This window comes from Canis lupus, chromosome X (assembly GCF_011100685.1).
Source record: "Canis lupus familiaris isolate Mischka breed German Shepherd chromosome X, alternate assembly UU_Cfam_GSD_1.0, whole genome shotgun sequence".
NCBI lineage: Eukaryota > Metazoa > Chordata > Mammalia > Carnivora > Canidae > Canis > Canis lupus.
Genome location: NC_049260.1, coordinates 82,340,589 through 82,368,316, shown reverse-complemented (window position 1 = coordinate 82,368,316; position 27,728 = coordinate 82,340,589). Strand labels below are relative to the sequence as shown.

Here is a 27,728-nt window from a genome sequence, read left to right as displayed (position 1 = left end):
GACCTTGGTTAGAGGTAAGTCAGTCATCTGGACCTGGAGTAGGAAGCAGGGTGACACAATGTGGCAAGGGAGGTACACAACACTTAGCAACTTAGGTCATGGATCATATGAATGAACCCACTGAATCTAGAGGAGATCAATTCAATTGTCTCTTATGTTCCTCTTCTTACTTCTTTTTTCTAGGGCCCCATGGGAGTGCCTGGCTTTCTCGGCATCAATGGGATTCCGGTGAGTATTTTTCAATACTTCTTCTAGGTTGTGTTTTTTACAGCATAAGCATCTTGGCCTTCACCACATCTTGTTTCATGCCAGTGTGTTTCCGGGTCAAATGTTGAGATGCACATGATGAGGTGTGAAGAGAAGTGGTCACACATACTTTCCCAGGAATTTAGTTACAGGTGGCACTAAATTAGCTGGCTGGGCCATGTGCAGGCTTGACCATCAACATCTTAGGCACAATAAGTACAGTCTTGTGGGCTGAAAGGAGCTTTCATTGGGGATGATGTGTGGAGATACATATCACAGTGCATGCATACTCATATTAAGAAAATTAAGGGAAAAAAAGAATATTAAGAGGATACATGAAATTAGAAAAATACTTAGTGGTATCTTGATACATTTCATTCCCATAATTTGTTCTCTTCAGCCTTATCTCATTTCACAGTGAATGTCCCTTTAGTTTTTACAGAGCGACTGACTATTCCAAAGATCATGCGGAGACAGCCCCTTCCCTTTATCCTGAGGACCTGGTTTTGCTGGAGATAAGTGAGGAATTGGAGCTTACAGACATCTCCTTTTCCCATTTCATCTAGGCTGACCCCTGGGTTTCTCCAGTTTTACCCTGTATCCCCACTCATCTGGCCACTGGAGAGTCCGTGATTAACATTTTAAATGCCAGCCTTTAAAATACAGTATTTGCAACTTGCTGCTACCAGTGTTGAGCTCTGCCTTTTGGCACGTGTCTATATATTTAATCTTTAGCCTGGGCTGTGTTCATTTGTAGCAGTGGTTTTTAGTCTTGTTTAAGAGAAGACACAATGTGCGGAAGCTCAGCATACGGATCAGGAGAGAGTAGAGTTTCTTTGTCTGAGGGAAGTCTTAGAGACTGCTTTTATCCTTCCAACAACCTCTAAGGGCTTCTTCTGAACCATATCTAAGCACAGTTTGGCGAACCCTCGACTTAACAACTTCTTACATGATACCGAATTATCATCCAGAATCAAGGAAGGGGGCTTCAATCTCTTTGCTGATCTGTAGGTGTTTCTCATGCCCCTGCTAGGTACTGTCGCTCTACTCCAGGGATAGAGGAAAAGCACATGGATCTACCCTCAAAAAATTATCATCTGACCCATTTTCTTTCCAGATCTAATATACATTTTTAGAGTTGGAGGACAGAAGTCTCATTTCCTTGTATCTGTTATATGTATCGACAAATGGGCCATCAGAATTCTGCATTTTATTCAAGTGCAGAGTCTGCAAAATGTCCCAAAATGGGCCAGCAGGGAAATGAATGGATGGGGCTGGGGGTCCTTTTATGACATTCTCTGGCATTTTCCCCTTACTCTGTTCCTATCTGCACTCCATCTTGAGTCTCCACTCAGATTGTATGTCTTCCGGGAGCCAGCAGGTAGGAAAACTAGAAAGCCGGAGAGCACCTCTTCCATTCCTCCTGTGGAGCTGAGTGGGGGATTTGGAGCTTGCAGCAGTAATATGCCCTTCCTCCTGTAGTCTCTTTTTAATGGGGGCTGGAAGGAGGAAGCACATCCCATGATACAGAGGCTGATTCCCATCCTGAACTGGAACATGCCCCAGCATCCAGGTGGATGCTTCTGCCTCCAGCTTGTGGCCAGGAGAGCCCTAGGGCTTGTAGGAATTGATCATTTCTCTCCTTGGCTTCATTGCTTGGGAGGATGAGGCACAGGTGTCCAGATTCCTCCAAATGAATGTGCTCCTCCCAATGGAAGTCCCCACCCTGTTGGCCCCTCTCTTGACCAAAGGTTGTATCTGTTTTCTTCTATTGATTGCTTCAGCTCCAGGCTCCAAGCCTCTCTTACTCCATGAAATTTTTCTCCCTTATTCCTTCCCTCTCTTCCTGTTGTTCAAGATATATTTATTGGGCACCTACTGTTTACTGCTTACATCTCCCTTCCATCCCTAATCTCCTAAGAGTCCTTGGTGTCCATTCCATGCACTCTAGCTCCTTATTACATATGGCCCATGGTATTTATTAGTGGTCTTGTAGTGATGGTCTTATCTAGCTTTCTTGAAATCACAGAATACATCTTCTGCTCCACTCAGAGGCCTCAGAAACGCCAGGGCTGAATTCGCCATATACTAGGAACACTAGAAATATTTGAGGGATTGACTCCAACCCTTAGTGCCCGCAAAAGCAACAGTCGTCAGACTGGCAGGACTCTTTCAGACACGGGAAAACATAGAGACCTTTGGCCCAGCCAGACTCATTATTTTGCTCAACATCTGGCAGCTAAAACCAACAGCTTCCTCAGCCCATCTTTACTAAACTGGATGGCTGCACAAATCTGATGCCCTACTTAATATCGGCTGATCGCCAACATAGGCATCACTGATTTTTGTCCCCAAACTCCATTTTTGCTGTCATGTGGGTAGTTTCTGTGCACCAAGGGGCATAGCAACCAGTTGGGAGAATGGACAGACAAGCATTCAAGATATTCAACATGAGAATAATGTAGATTCGGGGCGGCAGGATTGCGGTTTTTAATGAAATCACAGCGGTTTTTAATGAAATCACAGCTTGGGGCTGTTGCCACCCACAAGAAATGTATGTTTATCAAATATTTCCAGTTCACCCAAGTTGGGAGCAGAAGTTTGCAAGTTGTCCTTTGCAACGTATGTTTAGCTTTTCTCATGGAGTTCATCTCAAAAATTTCCCTTCCTAGCGACTTGTAAATGAACACACCAGATTTATATATCTTTCAAAGTGAACACATACATACCACTCGCCAAATGGAAATTCTTCCTTTGAAATCTGGTTTCTGAGAAACACTGTTTTTACAGATTACAGCGCATCTTCTTTTTCTGTATGTTCGGTGCCTTGCAGTTGTACAGAATCCTGGTTTCCTCCCTCAAAGAGTTATGTTCTCTTTGAAAGCTAGCACACACATAGGTAAAATCACTAGCTAAAACCAGAAGGGGCAAGGTGCCAGAAATACTGTGGTACTACTGAGAATTAAAAGGAGATAGAGGGACACCTGGATGGCTCAGTGGCTGAGCATATGCCTTTGGCTCAGATCGTGATCCCAGTGTCCTGGGATGGAGTCCTACATCAGGCTCACTGCAGGGAGCCTGCTTCTCTCTCTGCCTATGTCTCTGCCTCTCTCTGTCTCTCATGAATAAATAAAAACTTTTAAAAAATAAATAAATAGATAGATAGATAGATAGATAGATAGATAGATAGAATATTAGAGTTCAGCCCAATTGCCAGTTGCTTATCCTTGCTGACTTGCCTGGGAGAAGAAGACTGCCTGTTTATTGAGCTCCTACATAGAAAGCTTAACCTTGTTTAATTTTAATCATAAACTTGTTTTTAAAGATTTTATTTATTTTATTTTATTTATTTAAAAAAAGGAATTCAGGCAAGAAAACTACAGGATTGGGATCCAAGTAAAAAAATGTGGGTACCCATTTGCTTCGACGTGGATGGAACTGGAGGGTATTATGCTGAGTGAAATAAGTCAATCAGAGGATAAACATTATATGGTCTCATTCATTTGGGGAATATAAAAAATAGTGAAAGGGAATAAAGGGGAAAGGAGAAAAAATGAGTGGGAAATATCAGAAAGGGAGACAGAACATGAAAGACTCCTAACTCTGGGAAACGAACTAGGGTGTCCAGATTCCTCCAAATGAATGTGCTTTTATAAAAAATAAATTTATAAAAATAAAAAAATGTGGGTACCAAGAGGGTAAGAAGCCAGGCAGAGGTTTGGGTTTCAAACAGAACCAAGGCCTCAGGAGTAAGGAGGTCCCTAGTACTAAGTCAGCCTGTTGTCTTGCCTTAACTCATCTCTGTTACCAGTTGAACAAGATAACCCCTAGCACATTTGGCTGGGATATTTTATTTTATTTTATTTTATTTATTTTATTTTTTTCCAAGTTGAATCTTTTTTTTTGTATATTTTTTATTGGAGTTCTATTTGCCAACATATAGCATAACACCCAGTGCTCATCCCATCAAGTGCCCCCCTCAGTGCCCGTCACCCAGTCACCCCATCCCCCCACCCACTTCCCCTTCCACTACTCCTTGTTCATTTCCCAGAGTTAAGAGTCTCTCATGTTCTGTCACCCTCTCTGATATTTCCCACTCATTTTCTCTCCTTTCCCCTTTAATCCCTTTCACTATTTTTTATATTCCCCGAATTAATGAAACCATATAATGTTTGTCCTTCTCCGTTTGACTTACTTCACTCAGCATAATACCCTCCAGTTCTATCCATGTTGAAGCGAATGATGGCTGGGATATTTTAAAGTGGCGATCAGGATCCCAGGAATAGACACTCTACCTGAAAGGGTTAACTGAACAGGATGGCATGAATGGTATATGTCAAGGATGTAGGCATGATTCAGGGGAACTAAAATGGATTGCAAAGCAGCTGACACAAAGCTTTGCCCTCCCCTAGGCCCAAAGAGGAAAGAAAGAATGGTAACACTGGACCCCTGTTAGACCTGGAGTAGTTGCTGCTCAAGGAGAGCTAAGACTTGTAGACCAATGTGGCCATTGTCAGCAATATGGCCAAGGAGGGAGGGCATGTGGGAAATAAACAGTCTGCGCTCTTTCTCCTCCCCCCATTCTTTCATCTTCTGCCTATGTCTCCCAGTGACCAAATACAACTGGGAGACAGAGGGAAAGGGAGCCTCGGCGGCACTGTTCATAAAAGTCAGCCACCCAAGGCAACAGGATCTGGAGAAGGTAGATCATAGATCTTCAGGGCAAACAAGAATGGCCATCTCATTTGGGAATAACATGTTGGGACACCTGGGGGGCTCAGTGGTTGAGCATCTGTCTTTGGCTCAGGGCATGATCCTGGAATCCCAGGATTGAGTCCCACATTGGATTTCCTGCATGGAGCCTTCTTCTCCCTCTGCCTATGTCTCTGCCTCACTCTCTCCCTCTTTGAACAAGTAAAATCTTAAAAAAAAAAAGGAATAACATGTTAATGGCTTAGTAAGCTGTCTTGGTTTCCCCCATGCAGCTAAAATTCATCACCTGAGTCTGGGCAGGCACAGATTGCAGCAAGTGTATTGTGAAAATAAGTTTATTGACCATTCTTCCATTCTTAGTATTCCATGAGTCCAGCAGTCTAAATTCATACTCTTGAATCAATAGACTATCTCCTACCACTATAGTGACAATGAAAATGAATCAAAGGGCACCTGGGTGGTTCAGTGGTTGAGCGTCTGCCTTTGGCTCAGGTCATGATCCTGGGGTCCTGGGGTCCTGGGATGGAGCCCCGCATCAGGCTCCCCACAGGGAGCCTGCTTCTCCCTCTGCCTATGTCTCTGCCTCTCTCTGTGTCTCTCATGAATAAATAAATAAAATCTTTTTTTTAAAAAAAAGGAATCAAAATCCTATGGAGCATTTCCTCAATAAGAATCTAACCAAAGCTTATTTCCCCTAATAATTTGAAAAGTTGAGTTTTGAATGCATGGCTTGTTTTCCTCAAATTATTAAATATCCATGATTGGCTTTGAAAAGTGTAAATGGGAGGGTAGGAGTCTACCTTTAATTGACCCGTCCAGACTGCTGGTCTTTCAGGTCATCTCTTTACTCCCCACCCAGCACATAACCCACTTTTGATAGATTTAAAAAGATCTATTCCCTACAAAAAGGTGGACTCTATGCACCATGGGAACTCAACTCTGGAAAAGCATTGAATTCTGATCAATTATGTGAATGATTGCTAATTCCCTGGAAAAACAAGTGCCTCAGTAGCAAGTATGGAGAAGAGGAAAAAGTATAGTTCCCTAACTGGAGCCATAGTCAGACATGATAGTGACTCAATAAGACTGGAAGTATGATTTTTCCAAGACTTGCTTATTTTTGGCCAAGCAGCTTTTAAGAGAGGTGGTGCTGTGGAAACTGATTCTGTTCTGTGGACCAAAAGCCAGCAGCATTTCCTGGGCAGAGCCATAAAAAGGCCCCAGGCTTTTCTAATACCAAAAGCCACGCCAGGCTGCCTAGGCTCCAGTCTATTCTACCATCCCAAGGCCTGATGTGATTCCCTGGTGGTAACACTTCAGCTATCAGCAAGCAAAGCCCTATCTTAGTACATCTTTGTACCCAGGGAAGATGAATTTCCCCACTCTGTGTCTCCCATCTCATCAGGCTTGATCCCTCTGGTTTTAGCACAGGTCCTATCAAAGCATTGATCCTTTGTGGGGAAGGGTAACACTAAGCTGTCATCAGCTCCATACACCTGACTATGAAGGAAAGCTTACAAAAACATAGTCCTCATATGGCTAAGGGAATGGACAAGGAACCAAAGTTGGGCAGCATACTTGGTTTCTCTTATTGTGGAGCTTGTTAGAATAGTTATGAGTTCTGTGGCTGACTTGATCTTTTCTTTTCTCTCTGAACAGGGCCACCCTGGACAGCCAGGGCCCAGAGGCCCACCTGGCCTGGATGGTTGTAATGGAACTCAAGGAGCTGTTGGATATCCAGGCCCTAATGGCTATCCTGGGCTTCTCGGACCACCTGTACGTTGCCAGATCTTTGTACATTTTTCCAAATGGCTTTCTTTGCCTCCCAGTGTGCTCTTTTCCTGCTTTTATGGACATCTCATTCAGCATCAGTGTAGGGCAACCACTGTAGCCCCTTGTCCAATGCAGGAGCCTATGCTGACGGCATAACAACATTAAAAAGTCTAAAGAAGAATACCAGTTGCAGGAAGTGTACACATGCTCCGCTACTTAGAGGGTCATTTTTTTTTTCCAAATGGTGCTTTCAAAGTTGGCAAAATTGTTAAAGGACTAGTAAAGTTCAGAGCAAAGTACACACTTGGGCTATTTGATGTGTTCCCACATCAGATGACTTTGGAAGATGCAGTACTTGGAAGGATCACATGGGATCATAGGACTGATAGTGACCCAAAGGACTTGGCAAGCTTGGTCTAAACCAGTGATTCCTAACCAAGATTGATTCCCCACCCCAAAGGACATTTGGCAGTTACTAGTGACATTTTTGGCTGCCACACCTTGGGGTATGCTACTAGCACAGTACACCTTCCCCCCAACATCAAGGAATCATCTGTCCTAAAGCATCCATAGTGAGAAATAATTGAGAATCCTTACTCTACATTGACATAGTTTGCCACCCTCCCCCCCCACCTCACCCCATAACCCTTGGTTCTGGGATTGATAAAACATTTATTAGATCCTGGTGTCACCACATTAATTCTATTCATCCAGGTAGGGCTCAAATATTTTGATCTAAAGGATATGTAATAGATACCATGCTTTTGCAAGGCTTCTTTTACAAGAGACTGGAAAGAGAAAAATAATACCTTCAAGCCCATTACCAACCTTACTTGAAATAATCTAAGTTACTAAGGGTACTGAGGTGATATATTTAGCTAGAAATCATACTATTAGATTCCATAGCTACATTAATTAATTGGCTTTTTTCAATACGTCTGATTCCAGTGCTGTACCATGTTCTTTTTTTGTTATTATTAAAATATTATTGACATCTAACCTTATATTAGTTTCAGGTGTACAACATAATGATCTGATGTTTGTATACATTGCAAGATGATCACCACACTAAGTCTAGTTACCACCTGTCACCATACAGAGTGACAAATCTTTTTTCTTATGATGAGAACCTTCAAGGTCTCCTCCTTCATAACTCTCTGGTACACAATAAAATATTATTTACTCTAGGGGCACCTGGCTAGCTCAATCAGTGGAGTGCACAACTCTTGATCTCAGGATTGTAATTTCGAGCCCCACGTTAAGGTGTAGGGACTACTTAAAAATAAAATATTTTAAAAGTATATTATTTACTGTAGTCACCACACTGTACATGATATCCCCATGACTTCCTTATTTTGTAACTGGAAGTTTGTACCTGTCTATCCCCTTTGGCCATTTCACCCATCCCCTTACCAGTCTCCCCTCTGGCAACCACTAATCTGTTCTCTGTATCTGAGATTTCTTTTGTCTGATTTTTTCATTTGTTTTGGTTTTGCTTTTGATTCCACACATAAGTGACATCATATAGTATTTGTCTCTGTCTGTCTGACTTACTTCATTTAGCATAATGCCCTTAAGTTCCATCTACATTGTTGCAAATGGCAAGATTTAATTCTTTTTTACAGCTGAGTAGTATTCCAGTGTGTGTGTGTGTGTGTGTGTGTGTGTGTGACATCTTCTTCATCCATTCATCCATTGATGAACACTTAGGTTATTTCCATATCTGGGTATTTATACCAAGAAAACAAAAACAATAATTCAAAAAGATATATGCACCCAATATTCATTGAAGTGTTATTTAATTAACATTTTATTGGGAGAGCAGCACCACTGCCTTCGGTGACTGAGTTGTGGGTATGGGTATATGTGTAGGAAAGTGAGACAGACAAAGCACAAGCCTCAGATTCTCAGATGGGCATAAAGGACCTTGACATCTAAAGACCAAACCAATATGCGGTGGGGGTGGGGGTGGAAGAAACGTCTTACCAACATAGTAAGAGCTGTTTGAGTCACAAAGGCCTCCAAATGGTGCCATGGCAACAGAAGAGGAGAGCAAATCACATCTGTGTTAAGAGAATGGAAATCCAGCAAAGTAAGGAAATGCTGCCCCCAAGAGGGAGAAAAGAAATCTTGAGATAATAAACATCCCCTGACAGCCAAGGAGACAAGGGTAAAACCTAGTCCTGTCCCTACACCTCCCCTTAAGCCTAAATAGGAACTTGGGCATTTATTTTACTAAGCTGAACCCTTACTAACCTTGCTGAATCTCAAGTGGATATTCTGTCAAGCTTCTTTGATGAAAGGAGTGGCCATGAGAATGGCCTTTCCTAACAGGAAAGAAGGAGCTTCTGGAACCACCTTGTTCTTCAGTCCCCAAAGCTTAGTCCTACCTCCAGTACTAATCCTGACTTCCCCTTAGGCATAGGGACACTGATTTTCCCCAGGAGGATCACATTTAGCAGACATTAGTCAGCATCTGCTACAGAGTTATTTAACAGTCTGGTTGATAGTCAGGTTTGGTGTACTTTTAACATGTTCTCCACGTTAGCCTCTTAGACAGGCATTGAAGCTGAGGTAGGTTTTGTGGCAGAAACCGAGGATGGAGATGGTTTTGTAGATATCTCTAAAACCGGAGGGCCGCAAACTGGCCCGTGTAACTCTTGACGTGTGGCTTGGTTTTATATTTTTAAAAGTTTGTGTGGAGGAAGAGAAGAAGGACATAAGACAGAGCCCAGATATGGCCCACAAAGTCCAATTTACTATCTGGCTCTTTACAATAAAGTTCTCTAACCTCTGTCTTAGGCAGAGCCTAGGCATAAGATGTCAGCAGCATACCTGTGAGGGGTGGAGCAGGTGAGCAATATATAGGCTTATGAATGACATGTGTTAAATGCAGTTGTTCAGATCAGTATTCTGAATAGAGTCCAAGTCTTCTACTTTCTAATCCCTTTACAGACTTCTGACTTGGGGGCTGGGGCAGCAGGCTTTGAGACACAGCACCTGTTTGGGGGATATACTTTGCCCCTTAGCACAGCCAATCCTGCCATAGAATAAACCACATAATTCCAGACTCTCGCAGTTGTTTCCTTTATGTGATCAGATCATACTGTTAACAAAACTCTGTGTGTGTGTGTGTGTGTGTGTGTGTGTGTGCATGTCTTCACAAACATTTCTTCTTTTATTCAGGGGCTTCCTGGTCAGAAAGGCTCTAAAGGTGAACCTGTCCTTGCCCAAGGTACTTTCAAAGGAATGAAGGTAAGAGCCTCTAAGGCAGACAGCTAAGTAGACTGGCTGTAAGTTGAGTTCCCCGGGATTGGGCTCCAATAAAAACATTTCCAGAACTAGCATCTGTGTCTCTATTTAAGAAGCAGACCAAGCTAGATTTAAAAGGGATCCAGAGCTTTTTGTAGTGGCAACACTGACAGAAATGTTTGCAACCATACTGTCAAAGAGATTTGTTTTGTAGGATCTAGACCAAAAATAGGAGACAGATTAGCAAACAAACAGTTTGCATGGGTATAATTTCCTTTGACAAGCCAAGACATTTCCTGGAGGCAGATACCTTTGGTCTATTCTGTAGTCCTTGATGTCTGCATACCTTGGTATGAAGCCATGTAATGACTCTGCCCATCTGGACATGGCCACCAGTCCAGGATCCTGGCCCTGCCCTTTTCTGTACCTGCACACCAGCCCATTACCCTAGCAGGACCCCTGGATGTCTGCAAAAATTGCCCATCAACTCTACAGCTGGCTGGAAACTTTCATCTCTTCCTAGAATTGATAAGAACCTTCTATATTCTTGTGACTGTACTCTTGGTATATGCTACCTGGTATCCTGTGGGTGCCTCAGTAAACTCTGGTGCCACATGATTGACCCCATTCCCTTGCAGAGTGGGAAGTGAGCTCATCATTTCCCTGGAGCAGATGGGAATCTGTGTGCCCAACATCTGAAGGAAAGATGCACCCATGTTCGCTCAGAACCAGGAACCCTGGGAATCAATTTGGAAGGCAGTGATGAGGGCGGGTGGCTGAGAACCGGAGAAGGTACAGGGTTTGAGCTCTTGGCTTAGATTCCACGGCAGAAGATAGAATGGTAGATTTGGAAAGGACCTCATGATTGTCAGCTTCATGTTGCTCATTTTACAGATAGAAAAACTGAGGTACACTGAGTCTATGCAACTTGCTGAGGCTCACATAGCCAGTTTACTGAAGAGCTAAAACCTGGGCAGTGCTCCTTCCATGCTGCAGAGAGCTGGTTTTTGACCATAAGCCAATGGGGGTAAGACTAGCAGGTGTCAAAATATAGCCATTGTCATAACAAATGCTGATTGAGTGGCTTTGCCAAAAATCACAGAGACCCTGGACCCAGTGGAACACAGCAATTTCCACAAGATGGTTACATTACAGATTCACAACAGTGGCTTAAGATGCTGCAAAGTAATTAAAATGTAATCAGAGACTGTATGCTCTGTTGATTCTCCCTTGAAATGTCTGATTTGCATTGTATACATATGGGCACAGATTCTCTGGGGATGAAGGCACACGGGAAGGTAGCTTTGCTTTCTTCCAAAAAGAGCAGGAGAATCACCAGCCCACAGAAGCAGTTTCTAATTGATAAGTTCCTAGCAAAGGTGAAAATTAATTACTCCAAGTAAAATATGAAATCCTGTTCAACCAAGGCTATAATATGTGTCTTCTGGAGTCCGGATTTTTCTAAGGGGGAAAAAAAGTAAGTGGTTGAATATGCCCAATTCATGCATTATGTAAAACACAAGACCTTGACAGAGGAGGCCCAAGCATCAGCAATGCATTTTTCTGCCCATGAAGCGTAGGTCCGTTATCTATGAAATAATACCACAGGCTTAATTAATCTCTTCAGTGTCCTGCCTTTGTCTGTTTCTCAGGGGGAGCCTGGGCTTCCTGGACTGGATGGAATAATTGTAAGTTGTTACTTATGTGTGGAGGTCTCAATGTTCTGTAGACCATCACTGCGGGTCCCTTTGCATTTTTCTTTATGGCAGCTTGAAGGCCTTTGTAAGCATTCTCAAGGAAAATCCAGACAGTTGAGGTAGAATGGGTCACACTGTTGACATTTTTCCAGGTGAGAAAGTTCTGAGAGAGTCCACTGTCCCCCTCAAGTGACATAGGAGGCAGCCTTTCAAACCTTTAGCCTGAGGACCTGCATACTCCCAGCAATGCATTAGAAAAGAATTTTGCCTTTCATCCAGCAAGCATCTGCTAACTGTTCTCTGTGTGTTCAGAATACTGTGGGTAAAACAGAAAAGGCAGGACACTCTTCTGTGAAAGCCATCCTATCTAGAAATTCCTTTTTGGGGACTCTTAATAATAGGGAGTCCATGAGAGGCCGTGAATTGTATTCTTAAGGGCTTTCTATTTCTTTGTGTTGCCACATTGCTTTCCTTTGAAGGGGCTTCAGAGAAGCTCCTTCTTTCTTCCTTCTTTCCTAAGTTAGGGTTCCTTCCTTTCTTCTTTCATTCCGATATTGTGCTCCTACTGGATATAAAGTACTCTGAGCGATCCCGGAGAGTGCAGACATGGTCTCTGAATTCCCCCCCCGGAAAGACTACACACACACACACACACACACACACACACACACCAAGATGTGAAAAACTAGTAGGACCATGGCATGAGAATCCCACACCAGCTTGGAGGAAGAGATACCGTCCACCTAAAGATATATCTCATGGGAGACTTTGTATCTAAGATGGAGAAAGGTAGCCTCTGAGAAGTGTGGGTGATGTTTGGGCTGGCCAGCAGTGGAAGCATTCTAAACAGAGAGAGCAATGTCAGAAGAGGGGAGGCAAGAGACAGGATGCACACAAGCACACAAGCACAATCAGAGGAGGGTGAGGACCAAGGGCATATGGGTCCCCAGCACTGGACAGCACCAGCTGAGATTGCTTGTTAACTACATATGTAAAATCACATCCATGCTGTTGGCACTGCATAGCTTCTAGGAATTCATTTCTCAGCTTACAAAGGTACAGTGTTGGTCTATAGTGTTCACAGGCATGATAAATCATTTAGGTAAAGGGAGGATCATTTAGATCACAAAGAGATTTGTGATCACAGATCAGATTTGTGACCCCAGGTTATTTTGTCGAAGCAATGTTCTGTTTCCTGGGGACCTTGTGAACCCCTGCTTTCACTGGACTTCACTTAGCCTCTCTATTCCTTACGTAACACCTCACTACCATCGCCCACCCCCCCAGTTTTCATCAGGCCATATATTTCCCCATAACGTCTTTCTCTTCAGATTTTATTGTCTTGCTTGTACTATTGTTCTTATCAATCCAGTTTCAGATAGTTTCTTGTTTCTCTTCTGGTTTTCTCTTTGACCCATGGAAATGTGTCATTTGATTTCCCAATATTTGGCAGCCTCCCAGCTATCTTTACAGAGTTGATTTCTAGTTGGATCTCCGTGCAGTTAGAATGAACACTCTGTATGGTTTCAATCTTAAATCTGTTGAGGTTTGTTTCATGGCTCAGCATATGACACTGTCTTGGTGAATGTGTTTTGGGGCATAGTGATCTAAAAAATGTCCATTGGGTCAAGGTAGTTGACAGTGTTGTTTAGATCTTCTATGTCCTTACTGATTTTTTTAAAATTTAGTTGTTCTATTAATTACTGAGGGAGGGATGTTAAAATTCTCCAACTGTATTTGCAGATTTATTTCTCCTTGCGCTTCTGTCAGATTTTGCTTCATGTATTTTGAAGCCATGCTCTTAGATTCATATGTATCTAAGACTGTCGTGTGTTCTTGATGAACTGACTTGATTTATCGCAACAAAATTCCCCCTCTTTATCTCTGGTAATATTCTTTGTCCCAAAGCCTACTTTATTTGATGTTAATACAAATGTCTTGCTTTCTTTTTGTTTTTTACATCACTTTAATATAAAAATATCCAAATATAGAGCAAAGGGGAATGAATTTTGCCATGAACACCCATACCATTAATATTTTACTATACTTGGGTAGCCCTGGTGACTCAGCGGTTTAGCGCCACCTTCAGCCCTGGGCGTGATCCTGGAGACCCAGGATTGAGTCCCACGTTGGGCTCCCTGCATGGAGCCTGCTTCTCCCTCTGCCTGTGTCTCTGCCTCTGTGTGTGTGTGTGTCCCTCATGAATGAATAAATAAAATCTTTTAAAAAATATTTTACTGTACTTGCTTTATCCCACTTCTAGCCATCTATCCATCTCTATCCATCTTACCATTGATGATTTTTGAAGTAAATTATAGGCAATAGTACTCTTACCTCTAAATTCTACAGCATGACTACCATTAGCTAGACTTTAATATGTATTTGCACCTCTTCTTTTTATGTAAAAGTTACATACAATGAAATAAACAAATTTTAAATGGTACATTTGTCGAGTTTTGACAAATACATACTCCTATATAACCCAAACCCATCTTAAGGTATAGAACATTGTCATCACCCCAGAAAGTTCCCTTCTGCCCCTTCCCAGCCAATCCTTGCCTCCACCCAAAGAAAACCACTGTTCTGATTTCTCTCCACCATTAGTTCAGTTTGTCCCATTCTGGAACTTTGTATAAAGGAAATAATATAATATGTAGCTTTGGGGGGTCTGGCTTTTTTTCACTTAGCACAATGCTTCTGAGATTCATCCACATTGTCACGTGTATCAGTAGGTTGTGACTTTTTATTGCTGAGTATTTATTCTACTGTGTAGATGTATCACAGTTATTTGTCAGTCCTTGTGGCAGCAGGCCCCTGGGATGTTTCCAGTTTTTTACTACCATGAATAAAGTTGCTATGAACATTCTCATGCATTCTTATGAACATACATTTCCGATTTTCTTGATAAACTCTTCTTTTCTGATATTAGTAAAACCTTGCCTCTCTAGGGCCCTCCAGGAGCACCTGGGTCCCCAGGAGCCGTAGGACCTATGGGACCACCAGGATTGCAAGTAAGACCAACCTAAATCTACCATGTGATCACAGTATTCACATGAATGCTTTCCCCACCAGGCCAGGGATTAGATATAAGCCTATGTAGGCTCTCCTAGTGGAAAAAGGCAACTTCCATTCTTAGAGGATTAAAGTGAAGCATGCTCTTATAAGGAGCTGTTTGTTGTCTTTATCGGAGTTTTTCTGACCATCCACTCTGCATTTCCAAAGCCTCCAGCTCTAGCTCAACCTAAAGTACAGCCCAGGAATGGCAGATGCCTGGCGCACCTATTGCCACCTTCCACTCCTCTTGTCCATGACAGACCCTGCTAATTAATCATACCATCACCACCACACCCACCTTGAACACAGGAGAAGCTTCAAAATCCTTGCCCACACCGCACCTTGGACAGTGCTACCTACCTACCTGTCTTGCGGATACCAAACCTATTTGCCCTCACTAGCATAGAAACAGCATAGCCAGTTATCCATGTGGTTCCATTCCCAGACTGTTTACTCTCCAGTGCATGAAATCTCACCCACTGATGACTTTGGCTTAGCTTTACCAAAAGCCATTATTTCTTAACTTTATAGCCTCTTGGGCAGGATGATTCATGAGGTCTGTACCACCTTAGCATGAATATGGTTATCAGGTCAATTTGCGAGATTTCAAAGGAAATGTGTTTTTAAAGGGGTATCACAGGAGAGGGAGCTTGAATATGCTATACTAAAGCCAAGATATACTGAGAGGGTGGGGACTCATCTCTGGTGACTCTCAACACTGCCCATGTTCTGTTTGAAACTAACAAGCGGGCATTCTTTTCATTTTTAATACAGGGTCCTCCAGGCCCTCCTGGCTTCCCTGGTCCTGATGTAAGTATACTTTGTCTTGGGGCATTTGGGCCTCGTACCACTCAGTCTCCTAGTTTCCCCAAAGATAATCTGGTGTGGTGAAACACACTTTCTGGTAAAAGACTGCATGCCAATTGAAGTTCCTGGCGCTTGTTTAGTAATTGATTTTGTTTTTCCTCCCTGTAACCCTGTACCCCAGGGGAATATGGGGTTAGGTTTCCAAGGAGAGAAAGGAGTCAAGGTAAATAGATTTTGGAAAATACAATCTGCATTCCATATGCTCCGAGCAACATCTCTGGCTGCACACGTGCCTGCTCATTTTAAGGGGAGCTGGATCTTTGCCTCAGGAGATGAACAGTTCCTCCTCCACATGGGTCCTCTGGTGGGGGTCCTGAGAGGGCTGCCACACATAGGCTCCTGGGGTCTTTTTCCTTCCAAATACTGTAGTCTGCCTGCTTCCTACCTGTGAGGTGTGCATGTCTTACAAACATACTCTCTTGAAATCGATTCCCTCCTCCTTCCACCTGGGTATTTTCCTGGTGTTCTGCATATTGTACTACCTTCTCTTTCCTCTTCTTTGCTTCTCCTCTTCCTTCCACCCTTCCTCTTCCTCCTCTTCCTTCTCCTCCTGTCTCTCTCTCTATCCCCTGTCTCTCTCCTCCTCAATCTCTCACCATTCTCTTCCACTTTCTTCCCCTTGTTTCCGTTTCCATCTGCACAAACCATATGGGTGATTTGGGAGCCTCGAGGGAGCCTGGAAGCTTGCCCTCTCCACCCTTCACAGCTGCCTCTTGTAGATCACACTGCCTCCAAGGAGCAAATCCAACCTCCAGTGTTCACACGCAGATTTCACTGTTGCTGCTTGTACTCTTGCCAAAGACTGGACCAATTATTAGTCTGATCGCTATTGCCAAGAAGTGGCCATTTTCCTTGCTCAAAAGCCTTTTTTTTTGATGTCTTCTCAACACCCTTTGATGCATGACACTGGCAACCACAAACCTTTTCATCCATCTTGCTTCTTCCCTCTGCAGTGCTAGTACAGAATGCATTTGGCCAGACTTATAATTCTTCCCACTCCTTGGTACTGATAGTTTTGCTTCCTCACTGAGGCAAGGGCGAGGGTAAGGAGGCCAAAGTGATGGGCAGTTTATTTGTGAATTACATCCAGAGGACAAGCTCAGCCTCTGGAGAAGTGGCCAGTGTGGTTTCTGTTTTGCTTAACATTCCCTTTGATCTTACAGGGGGATGTTGGCCTCCCAGGCCCTGCAGGACCCCCACCATCCACTGGGGAACTGGAATTTATGGGATTTCCCAAAGGGAAGAAAGGATCCAAGGTAGTGAAATGCTAACAACCCTTTTCCTATTAAGACCAAAGTTCAACTCTAACAACCAGACTATACTGGAAGGATCAATGGTTCTGGGTCATGCTTTTGTTTTGTTTTGTTTTGTTTTCAAGAATTTTTTTTATAATAATAAATTTATTTTTTATTGGTGTTCAATTTGCCAACATACAGAATAACACCCAGTGCTCATCCCGTCAAGTGCCCCCCTCAGTGCCCGTCACCCATTCACCCCCACTCCCCCGCCCTCCTCCCCTTCCACCACCCCTAGTTTGTTTCCCAGAGTTAGGAGTCTTCATGTTCTGTCTCCCTTTCTGATATTTCCCACCCATTTCTTCTCCCTTCCCTTCTATTCCCTTTCACTATTATTTATATTCCCCAAATGAATGAGACCATATAATGTTTGTCCTTCTCCGACTGACTTATTTCACTCAGCATAATACCCTCCAGTTCCATCCACGTTGAAGCAAATGGTGGGTATTTGTCGTTTCTAATGGCTGAGTAATATTCCATTGTATACATAAACCACATCTGCTTTTTTTGGTTTGAAGTAAAGGTAAAGCCACCTTTGTTTTGTCCCTTATGAAAAGCTTTCTAAAAAGTCTGTGTTTGGGTGTGTGACTTCTGAGTATTTGTTTAAGTCCCATTTTCTGTGCTTTGGGTTTTTTTTTCAGATTCAATTATCAAAATACCAAGTAACTTAAAACAAACATTAAGTAGTTGGGGTTTTTCCCTCCTGACTCCCACCCCTCTCAATACTTACATCGTCCCCAAAACACTGTGACAAAACACATAGGAAATAAATAGTTACTTTCAAGTTATCTTTATAAAGAAGTTATTTGCCCTCAAAACGTGACCCTACAAATAAGGTACACTGTCACCAAGTGACAGTAGATGCTCTAATTCACCTGATATGAACTACTGCAGCTGGAGCTGTAGACCTGTTCAACTGCAATACGTCATGATTTCTATTTCGATGTGAGTGAATGTATACATGGTAATTTTCAAACTGTATGCTGTTAAGGTGAGTAGATATCTTTTAGTAACCTGCATTCCCTTCTTTTCCTAGGGTTCCCTTCAGTTTTGTGATTCTGTGCCTATGGCCAAGGGATCTGGGCAGGGAGAGGTGTTTACTCCCATTTCTTGAATTTTGTCTTTGTGAAAGCAACAGCTCCAAGGCCCTCTTTTGGTTTACAGAAAGCAATCATTAGTTTGGAACAGCTTGGGAACATATGAAAGATTGCCTGCCTCCCTGATCATTCTCAAACCTTAGGGAGCCCTTCTATGGCACAGATAGTTAAATTAGCATATTGAGGAAGGACAGATTACAGTGTTATGGATCCCCATCCAAACTGTAATTGTTACTCCTTTCCCCAAACTGTTGATTTCTTTGCAGCCCGTAATTTTCAACAGGAAATCACACTGAATGGCTCCTTCCCCTAGAAAGACAGCAAATGATCATCTTTTGTGTCTCCCAATTAGCTTCAACATTTGAGATTCTGTTTTAGACAGTTTTTGTTCCTTGCCATAGACCCTTGGCCCTTCCCATACCACAAGGGCTCCCTAAACTGATATCCTGGTGCAGGTATTAGCACCTGGGGATCCTGGGGAGTTTATACCACCTGATACCCCCCTGGTTGCCTGCTGCCCAGCCCAAGCAGCTCAAGGGAGCCATATCCTTTATGTTCACTGTTTCCTGCTGCTACTCACTAATCTTTGATTGGTCTTCCAGGGTGAACCAGGGCTTCCGGGTTTCCCAGGAATAAGTGGCCCTCCAGGTCTCCCGGTAAGTCTCCCCATTTGGTCAAAATGTATTCAAGGACCTGATTGGACAAAAGCTATAGCAATAGAAGGCTACCAAGAAGACCTCTTCCTATGGTTATTGTAGAGCATTCTATCATCTTCATTACTAGAAGGCATTCCAGGAAATGTTATTGTTTCTTGAACCCATGAGGACATTACCAGGGTACTCTATGAGGCTATATATCTTAGCGGTTTTTAGCTCAAGCTCTGGAATTAAAACAGACCTAGGCTTGACTTCTGATTTCACTGATTTCTAACTATATGACCTTGGACAAGTTTCTTAACTTTCCTGAGTTCCAATTTCCCTCCCCGCCCCCCCAAAAATGAGGGTAGGATGATAATGGCATGGTTATGAGGACTACATGAGATAATATGCATGGAAAGGACTTAGTATGTGCCTGGCGCATATTCATTGTTCATTAATCTTAGTAATGCTATCTTCACTCTCCTATATGCCCTTGTATCTTAGTGTCTTTCACTTAAACCTTTTTTTTAAGTATTTTATTTATTCCTGAGAGAGGGAGAGGCAGAGACACAAGCAGAGAGAGAAGCAGGCTCTATGCAGGGAGCCTGATGTGGGCCTGGATCCTGGGTATCCAGGATCAGCCCCTGGGCTGAAGGCGGCGCTAAACTGCTGAGCCACCAGGGCTGCCCAACTTAAACCTTTTGAGGGTGATTAGGTGCCAGGCATTCTGCTGGACAACACTAAATAACGGTCAAGGAAGTAAAAGTTCTTGTCTTGGGAAGCCCGGGTGGCTCAGCAGTTTAGCGCCACCTTCAGCCCACGGCCTGATCCTGGAGACCCGGGATCGAGTCCCGCGTCGGGCTCCCTGCATGGAGCCTGCTTCTCCCTCTGCCTGTGTCTCTGTCCCTCTCTCTCTCTGTGTGTTTCTCATGAATAAATAAATAAAATCTTTAAAAAAAAAAAGCTCATTGTATTAAAAAAAAAAGTTCTTGTCCTGAGGAGAATACATTCTAATGGGGGAGCGAGGGAGGAGACACAATAAACAAGGAAACAGATGAATTGAGAAGTTTGTATCATAATAAGTAGTACATAGAAGATTAAAGAAAGGGTAAAGTGATGGAGTGTGGATCAAGAGTACGGTGGGCTACTTTGGGCAGAGCGGTCACACAGAGCCTCTCCGAGGAAGTGCACATTATAAGGAAGGAAGTCACGTGAAGATCAGGAAGAGAGTTTTATGCAAAAGGAACCACAAGTTCCCAGACCCTGGGGTTGGAAAGAGCTCACTGCTTTTGAGCAACAGTGAGAAAGTGAGTGGATGGAGTAGAGGGAGCAAGGGCAAGAACCAGGGAGATAGGCAAGAGCCACCAAATCATGAAGCCCTTTGTAGATCGAATGTGGCATCTGTGTTAAATGGAATGAGAACCCATTGGAAAGCTCTAACATGTGTTTTTGTTAGAGATTTATTTACTTATTTTAGAGAGAGAGTGACAGAGAGTGGGGGAGGAGCAGAGGGCGAGGGAGAGAGAGAATCCCAAGCAGACCACTGAGTGTAGAGCCCAATGTGGGGCCCAATCTCACACCTCCAAGATCATGACCTGAGCCAAAACCAAGAGTTGGGTGCTCAACCAACTTAGCCACCCAGGCAGCCCTCTAACTTGCATTTTTAAGAAGAACACTCTTGCAGAGTTTGGGGGACAGGGGTGTGAAGGATGAGGGAAGGCTGGGGCAGCAGAGGCTACTGTACCAGTCTGGGGGAGAGATGGTAGCAGTTTGCACTAGGGTGCTAGCAAGGAAAATGGAAAGAAGTGCATAGATTGAAAATGTAAAAAATGTAAACTTGTTATTATGGAACATTTTAAACATATGCCAGGAGGAGAGATGGCATAATGCTCCTGCTGTGTCCTCATCGCTCGGCTTTTACATTAAGCTACTCCGCCAACTGGAAGCAAATAACAAACATGTAATTTATTTTTCATTTTTTAAAAGATTTATTTATTTATTTATTTATTTATTTATTTATTTATGAGAAACACAGAGAGACAGTGACATAGGCAGAGGTAGAAGCAGACTCCATGCAGGGAGCCCGATGCAGAACTTGATCCTAGAACTCCGGGATCACGCCCTGTGCCAAAGGCAGACGGTCAACTGCTGAGCCACCCAGGCATCCTCAGACATATCATTTCAACATAAAATACTTCAGAACTTCTAAGAGATAGGAACACTTTAAAGGCATAGTTACAAATCATCTGAGTGGCTCAGTCAGTTAAACATCCAGCTCTTGGTTTCAGGGTCCTGCTCTCAGGGTCGCAGTCTCAGGGTTGTGAGATCGAGCCCCACCCTGGCTCCATGTTCAACAGGGAATCTGCTCGAGATTCTCTTTCCCTCTCCCTGTCTCTAAAATAAACAAATAAACATCTAAAAATAAACAAATAAAAGCATAGTTGCAATATCATCATCACTCATCAATCAAAAGTAATATGCTTAGTATCAGTTAACTCAGAATTCAGACTTAATGATTTTCTCATAAATATATTTTTTGCAATTTCTGTGTTTGAACCAGAATCCAAATGAGGCCCACACATTATATTTGGTTGATAGGTCTCTGAAACTGCACGATGTGTTTTGAGGAAGGAGTTGACAAGATGTTCATGGAGCAGGAGGGAAATGGACGAGTTAAAGATGACTAGGCCTGCCTCTGCTTGCTAAGTGGGGATAGATGGGCTCCAGGCTTTCCCTACAGTTCTTTGAAATACTCTGGGTCTCTCTGGGTGGCCAGGAAATGGAGCCAGTAGAGCCAGAAGCACAAATTGCTTCCATGATAGCCTGTAGAAACACAGGGCCACAGGGAATCATCTGTTCGACGTCATTGATCTTAATTAGCCCAGTGTCTAATGAGTCAGAAAGGAAGAGAACTCCAAAGTTAGAGACAGGACACCTAGACTTCAGACTCAGGTCCATCTCTGGGACCTTTTCAAGTGTCGAGGCATCTCTGTCTATCTGTAGTATGGCGATGGTCATATCTACCGTCTCAAGGGCCAATTCACAATGTACATGAAGTTTCTTTATAAAGTATAAAGCTGTGCATCCAATATGATGACCACTAACCACATGCAGCCACCAAGCCTTGAAATATGACTAGTCTGAAATAAGGTATACTGTAAGTGTTAAGGACACACAGATTCCAAACTCTAGGTATGAGAAAAATAATCTAAAATATCTCAATGATTTTTACTTCAATGTTGAAATGACACTATTTTAAGATATATTTGGTCAAACAAAATGTTACTGAAATTAATTCCACCTATTTCTTTTATGTTTCTGATGTAGCTACTAGAAAATTTAAAACAACATAGTGGTTCCCATATTTCTATCAGGCACCACCGGTACAAAGCACTTTGCGAGTGGGTTGGGGAAAGGGTTTGCATTTTCCTTTGTGACCATTTCATAGAGACTCTAGTCACCTCACATCATCCTCAGGAGGTAAGCAAGTTGGGACGGGTTTATCTCCCTGTACTGAAGAGGAAATCATGGCTTGAACAGATGAAGTTCTTGTCCAGAGACACGCAGACAGTTATTAGCAGAGCTGAGGCTGAAATCCAGCTTTTTTGAAAGCTAGGCAGCTCAGAGCTCCCCCCCACACACACTCATTTCCCCATATCATACTGCCCCCTACAGTCCAGTTCCTTCTTGGTATGGTGGTGGTAGACTATGATACTGGAGGCTTTTCACCTAAAGCATGCTTCTCAAATCCAAAGCCTTCATCACATCAGCTGTCAATTATCCACACTCACTGAGAAATGAGGCTGCACCGAGGATGCAAATCTCTAGGGAGTCCAAACTATCCCCCTTTAACCATTTGTTTCTTCTCCATCCCAACCATAATCTTTGAAGGAGCTGCTGACAACTGGCCAACCTGACCAATGTTATGTCTCACCTGTTTTGTCTGGCCCTGTCTGGCATAACTAAACATCCCTGATTTTCTGGCTCAGCCCCAGTATCCCTCATTTTGCCCTAGTATCCCCAGCAGTCCACACGCACATCTGGCACAGGGTCTCTCGTGGAGACTGTCAGAGAGAATCATATACCTGTGTGCATTCTATCCAAGGGCCAGTGAACACAGGGTGAGGCGAGATGAGGGAAGGGAGAAGAGACTGGCAAATCCTGAGGGACCTATTGAGTAGATGTGAGGCAACTACTGGGCATGTGGGGTGCTCCTTCAACTGGGCTCCAGGCTTTCCGTGCCCTTTAGGTGGGTCCTTTGGAGGAGGAGCCCCAACCTCACAGACTTGAGGGCAAAGAGGAGGCAGGTGGTGGGGATGCCCTTGGCCCTGCTCTCCTAAGGGGCAGAGGCTAGAAGGACACTTGATTTGCCCAATCTCTCACGTTTCTAATCTCAGGGACCCTTGCAGTGCCAAGCAGAAGACATCTCTGCAGTTTAGCTTCCAAGACAGTAGCACCCCTTACCCCCCTTCTCTCCCCGCTAGCCTCGCTCCCCCTTTCCATACTCCAGCACCTCCTCCTGCTTTTCCCAGTTAGAGAAGCCACCCTAGGTGTGCAGGTGGCTCTAGCCATCTCCACCGCCTCAGCTGGGGCCACAGGGAGCCTGCTTGGGGTTGGGGGGAGAGGCTTGAGCAGAGGGGGACTGCACGGTGGCTCACCTCTTGAGCGAGCATGCCTCTGAGGACCTGTGGCCAAAGCAGCTTTTTTCACTGGGCAGCAGGGCCCACACCCCCTGGCCCCAGCCTAGCATTGGCAGCTCGCCTTTTCCTGGTACCACCTGCCTCACCCTACCTCATAGACTACATCACCCCTATGCCCTCATTCCTAGCCACGTGATTCAAGTTGAGTTTTTACAGAGCCACTAATATCCTTGAACCAAAATACTAGGAGACAGGGCCCTAGTGAGTAGGCCTATGAACAGCTAAGCTAGTGCTCTAATGAGGCTTTCTTGGACATGGATGAGAAGGGGTATGGGAGCAGTGGGTGCAGGACAGCTCCTGGCAAGGACTGCCTGTGACCTGGCAGGGTCCCAGGACATCTTGCTAGAATGGCTTGCTCAGCAGGGCCCTGTATGGTGCCTCCCTGCCCTGGGAGACAGACTGAGCCTATGACCCAGTATCTTGCCAAGTCATGTATGTTCTATGGCTTTAACCACCCCCCTACACACACACACATACACACACACAAATCAGTTTCTTTTATTTTTTTCATTTTTAAACTTTTCGGTAAAGATTCTATTTATTCATGAGAGACACAGAGAGAAGGCAGAGACATAGGCAGAGGGAGAAGCAAGTTCCCTGCTGGGAGCCCGATGCGGGACCCCATCCCAGAACTCCAGGATCATGCCCTGAGCCAAAGGCAGATGGTCAACCACTGAGCCACCAGGTGGCCCTTGTTTTTGAACTATTTATTTTTGTACACATGATAGCACAAGCTCTCTGAGAAAGCATGAGTCTAGAGAGCCTTTCTGCTTTCTGAAGAAAGAGGACAAAGTTCCCTTGTCTTTGCAACTGTGGGCAAAACAGGTGGACAGCATGAGAGTTCCTGGATATGCTTCACGTTTGGCAACAGTTTTGTTTTCTGAGTCATTCTTTTTAACTCAACAAGTATGTATGGAACTATCTTGTATGTGTTTAGCTTGCAGTAACGTGTCCTGGAGGAGATGGAAGTGAGTGTGGTATAGACCTCCTGCTGACAAACTTTCATATACAACCCCTGTTAGTGCTGCAAGTGTCTGGGGCAGTGGGAGTTGCTATAGCTTCCATGGACAGCTCAGGGAAGGCTGCATGGCATTTGGCTTCAGAGGCCCAGAGATGTGTGCCACCAGGTGGCAGCATTCCTGGGTTTCCAATTTGAGATGCAGAACTAAGATTTCACAAAAGTTTGTGTTCAATTTGAGCCCCAGGTTTTTCAAATAGAAATCCCATTCAGCATGAGGTCTGAGCCCTTTGACACACAACTATAGATGCATAAAAAAAGAAAGACAAGCAGGAACCAAAGTCTGCTTTGAACTAGACCCTTCACAGACACACACTCCATCCTCCACCCCACAACAAAAAGACCAAAAAAAGCCCACATTAAAAACAATGACGATAACAATGACAAAAACCCACTTGGGCCTAGAAAGAGAAGGGCTATTCAGCCAGCTTTCAGGACCCAAGGGAATGCTCAGAGTATATAAGAGAAAGAAAAAACTGTAAGTGGGATTAGAGCATTGGCTGCAGAACCAACTGAGCCAGGTCACATTGAGAAGGGACGAGGGGAGACGTGCCACAACATTTACCGCCTTTCACAGGCTTACATTCAAGGAAGCTTCACTGCCTCCTTCACTCTCACAATAGGCCTAAATGTTGTTTGCCAGAACCTATGCTCCAGAAAGTCCCACATTTAAACCATAACAACAAAATGGCCTTGATTCAGCTTGCCATGAAAGACTCCATCCACTTTGGTAGTGAACTCTTCTGGTTCTCGGGGCCCAGAATATGCTTGCTTTAGACCCAGAGGGAAAGAAGCTTCCTTACTCATTCTGCTTTTTGGATTTCTGCTTGTCCCTAGAGAGTCCCAAGTCATGTCCATGGCTGCAAATCCTCACCTTCTGTGAGCAGGGCAAGAGGGGTTGAAGACCATCTCCTAGTACCCTTCGGAGTACTGCTAGGGCCTACAGGATTCTAGACCACGTCTAGATAGATATAATCCTTTCAAAAAAAAAAAAGAAATAATCCTTCCCACCAAAGAGAATGATGCAGCCATCACGCCCCCAGAGGGCAAAAGCTCTTCCCTCCAGTCTTGACCCCCAAGGACTAATACAATTTTCCATTTGCGGGTCAAAGAAACAAGCTCCTAGGTGGTAGAAGGCAGCCTATTCTCATGGAAAGGGCCCTGGAATGGAAGTTTGAAGACATGGCAGTCTCATCGATTCTGTAATGCACACAAGATGCTTACCTGTTCTGAGTGTCTGCCTCCCCACATGTCAAACCAATGAGGTTAGATAGTTAATCATTTCTATGCTATTAATCCAAGGAGCTGTGAATATAGGTAATCATGTTTAAGGGGACAAGACATTACTTCTAAAACCAAGAGGGAACCTTAGATGAATGGTCCAACCTTTGTTCAGGCCCTGTGTGCTTCTTAGACAGTGACAAGAGGCTCAACATGGTGAGCCTCCCCAACTCGCAATGGCATTGATTCGAAGTCACCTCCCTACTTTGGATAAAGCCAGGAGACCTATGAGGAAATGGATGTTATAACTTGTGGTTTCTTTTTTTCCTTTAGGGACTTGGAACTGCTGGAGAAAAGGGAGAAAAGGGAATCCCTGGTTTGCCAGGACCAAGGGTATGAGCCTGGACTGTTGCTTGCCCGGGTCTGGCAAGTTACCCGGTCCATCGGGTCCATGTTTTGTCCTGTTCACATCTCTATGTTATATAACTTGATGGCCACCAAAGCTTCTCTTCTTTCTCTTCCTCAACGCTCTGCCAGGCCCTTGAGACCTCCTCCTCTTCACTTTGCCCCACTTCCTTGACTTAGTGACTCCCTTAAATAAGAAATGGCTCCTCAGCCTACTGACTTTCCTTGTCCTCATATATAGTTTTCTTCGGGGCCAAAAGTGGGGTAAGCGTGGTCCTGCTTTCACTACATTCTATCCTGAGGGAATGTGGGCTAGGGTGCAAATGTTGCTGTAATGAAAGAGGACCGAATATCATCTTTATAGAACAGGAACAAGCCTGGGATGGTCTAAAACATAGTGAGTGACATTTGCAGTCTACAATTTGCAGTAATAACCCCTCTTCAAGTGAAGAAATAATTGTTAGCCTGTGTGATTCTAAGTGCTTCAGGCACTTAGGTGTTAGGCTATAAGCAACTGGCCATCCTTAGCCTTAAAGAAGTAACATTTTAGAGAACTACGATTTTGGCTTAGTCATAAAGCTCATTAAGAATCTTTTGAGTGTTCAGCAATGTTCACCTTTTACCCTGCCATTTCTGTCTCTACTTTTCTCTACTCTCTTGTCTTGAAAAGACATAATCACCAACAAAGAATGCAGCTGGGGTGAGAGACAAGAGACCCTCCCACAATCTATTTAAAAATGTCATGGGCAGCCCCGGTGGCACAGCGGTTTGGCGCTGCCTGCAGCCTGGGGTGTGATCCTGGAGACCCAGGATCAAGTCCCACATCGGGCTCCCTGCATGGAGCCTGCTTCTCCCTCTGCCTGTGTCTCTGCCTCTCTCTCTCTCTCTCTGTCTATGAATAAATAAATAAAATCTTTAAAAAAATGTCATGACTTGGAACTAATGCAGACTAAGTATAATACCACCCAGCCCTTCTACCAAATTCTGCCCAATTCTTATAATGTTTTCATTTATTTTGCTCTTTTAAAATGCTCCATGTGGCTATTCAGCTTGATGGATTAGTACTTAGAAAGGAGTCATTAAGCCAAGTCTAGGGACATTCTCTTACCTAATTTTAGGAGCGGCTAAGTCCTGAACTCAGTTGGGAAACTTTGTTTTGTAAGTCTATTGGCTTTCTCTAGTGTGGGCTATTAATCTTTCTAAGGTGGCTTCATTCTCTTTACAGGGTCCCATGGGTTTAGAAAGACTCCAAGGCCCTCCAGGGATTCAGGTATTTTGGTTAATGTCATTAAAAGCCCACATGTAGGGATCCCTGGGTGGCGCAGCGGTTTGGCGCCTGCCTTTGGCCTAGGGCGCGATCCTGGAGACCCAGGATCGAATCCCACATCAGGCTCCCGGTGCATGGAGCCTGCTTCTCCCTCTGCCTGTGTCTCTGCCTCTCTCTCTCTCTGTGTGTGTGACTATCATGAATAAATAAATTTTAAAAAAAAAGCCCACATGTAAAGTCCTAATCGAAAAGCCCCCTTGCTTTACTTAACATGGGCATCTGTACAAAGGGAGCCACTGCTTATAATACAAATTACCTACCTCTTTTTGATGGGTATAATCCCAGCCACTATCTTCTTTCGTCCTCATCCAATAAGCTGAGTATCTAGTGTTACCAATCCAGTGCCATGCAGTGGTCCTACTTCTTTATTAAGTTATCAGGGTCTAGAAGTCCAGCCTGCCTTTATTCATCTCTAGCCTTGTGGC

The 27,728-nt window shown here is 43.9% G+C and overlaps 1 protein-coding gene across 4 annotated transcripts in view; it reads left to right on the top strand.

Moving 5' to 3' along the window:
• The window catches only part of COL4A6 (collagen type IV alpha 6 chain), a 287,447-nt gene that overhangs the window by 220,931 nt on the left and 38,788 nt on the right, over nt 1–27,728 (top strand). For 3 of the 4 annotated variants that reach the window (XM_038588048.1, XM_038588049.1, XM_038588046.1), the window contains 11 exons: nt 184–228; nt 6,619–6,735; nt 9,919–9,987; nt 11,637–11,672; nt 14,630–14,692; nt 15,510–15,545; nt 15,724–15,765; nt 16,766–16,858; nt 18,597–18,650; nt 25,905–25,964; nt 27,202–27,246. In XM_038588048.1, coding sequence (XP_038443976.1) covers nt 184–228; nt 6,619–6,735; nt 9,919–9,987; nt 11,637–11,672; nt 14,630–14,692; nt 15,510–15,545; nt 15,724–15,765; nt 16,766–16,858; nt 18,597–18,650; nt 25,905–25,964; nt 27,202–27,246 — 660 coding nt within the window. The remainder of the gene's footprint in view (nt 1–183; nt 229–6,618; nt 6,736–9,918; nt 9,988–11,636; nt 11,673–14,629; nt 14,693–15,509; nt 15,546–15,723; nt 15,766–16,765; nt 16,859–18,596; nt 18,651–25,904; nt 25,965–27,201; nt 27,247–27,728) is intronic. The other variant, XM_038588047.1, reaches the window with a different exon arrangement.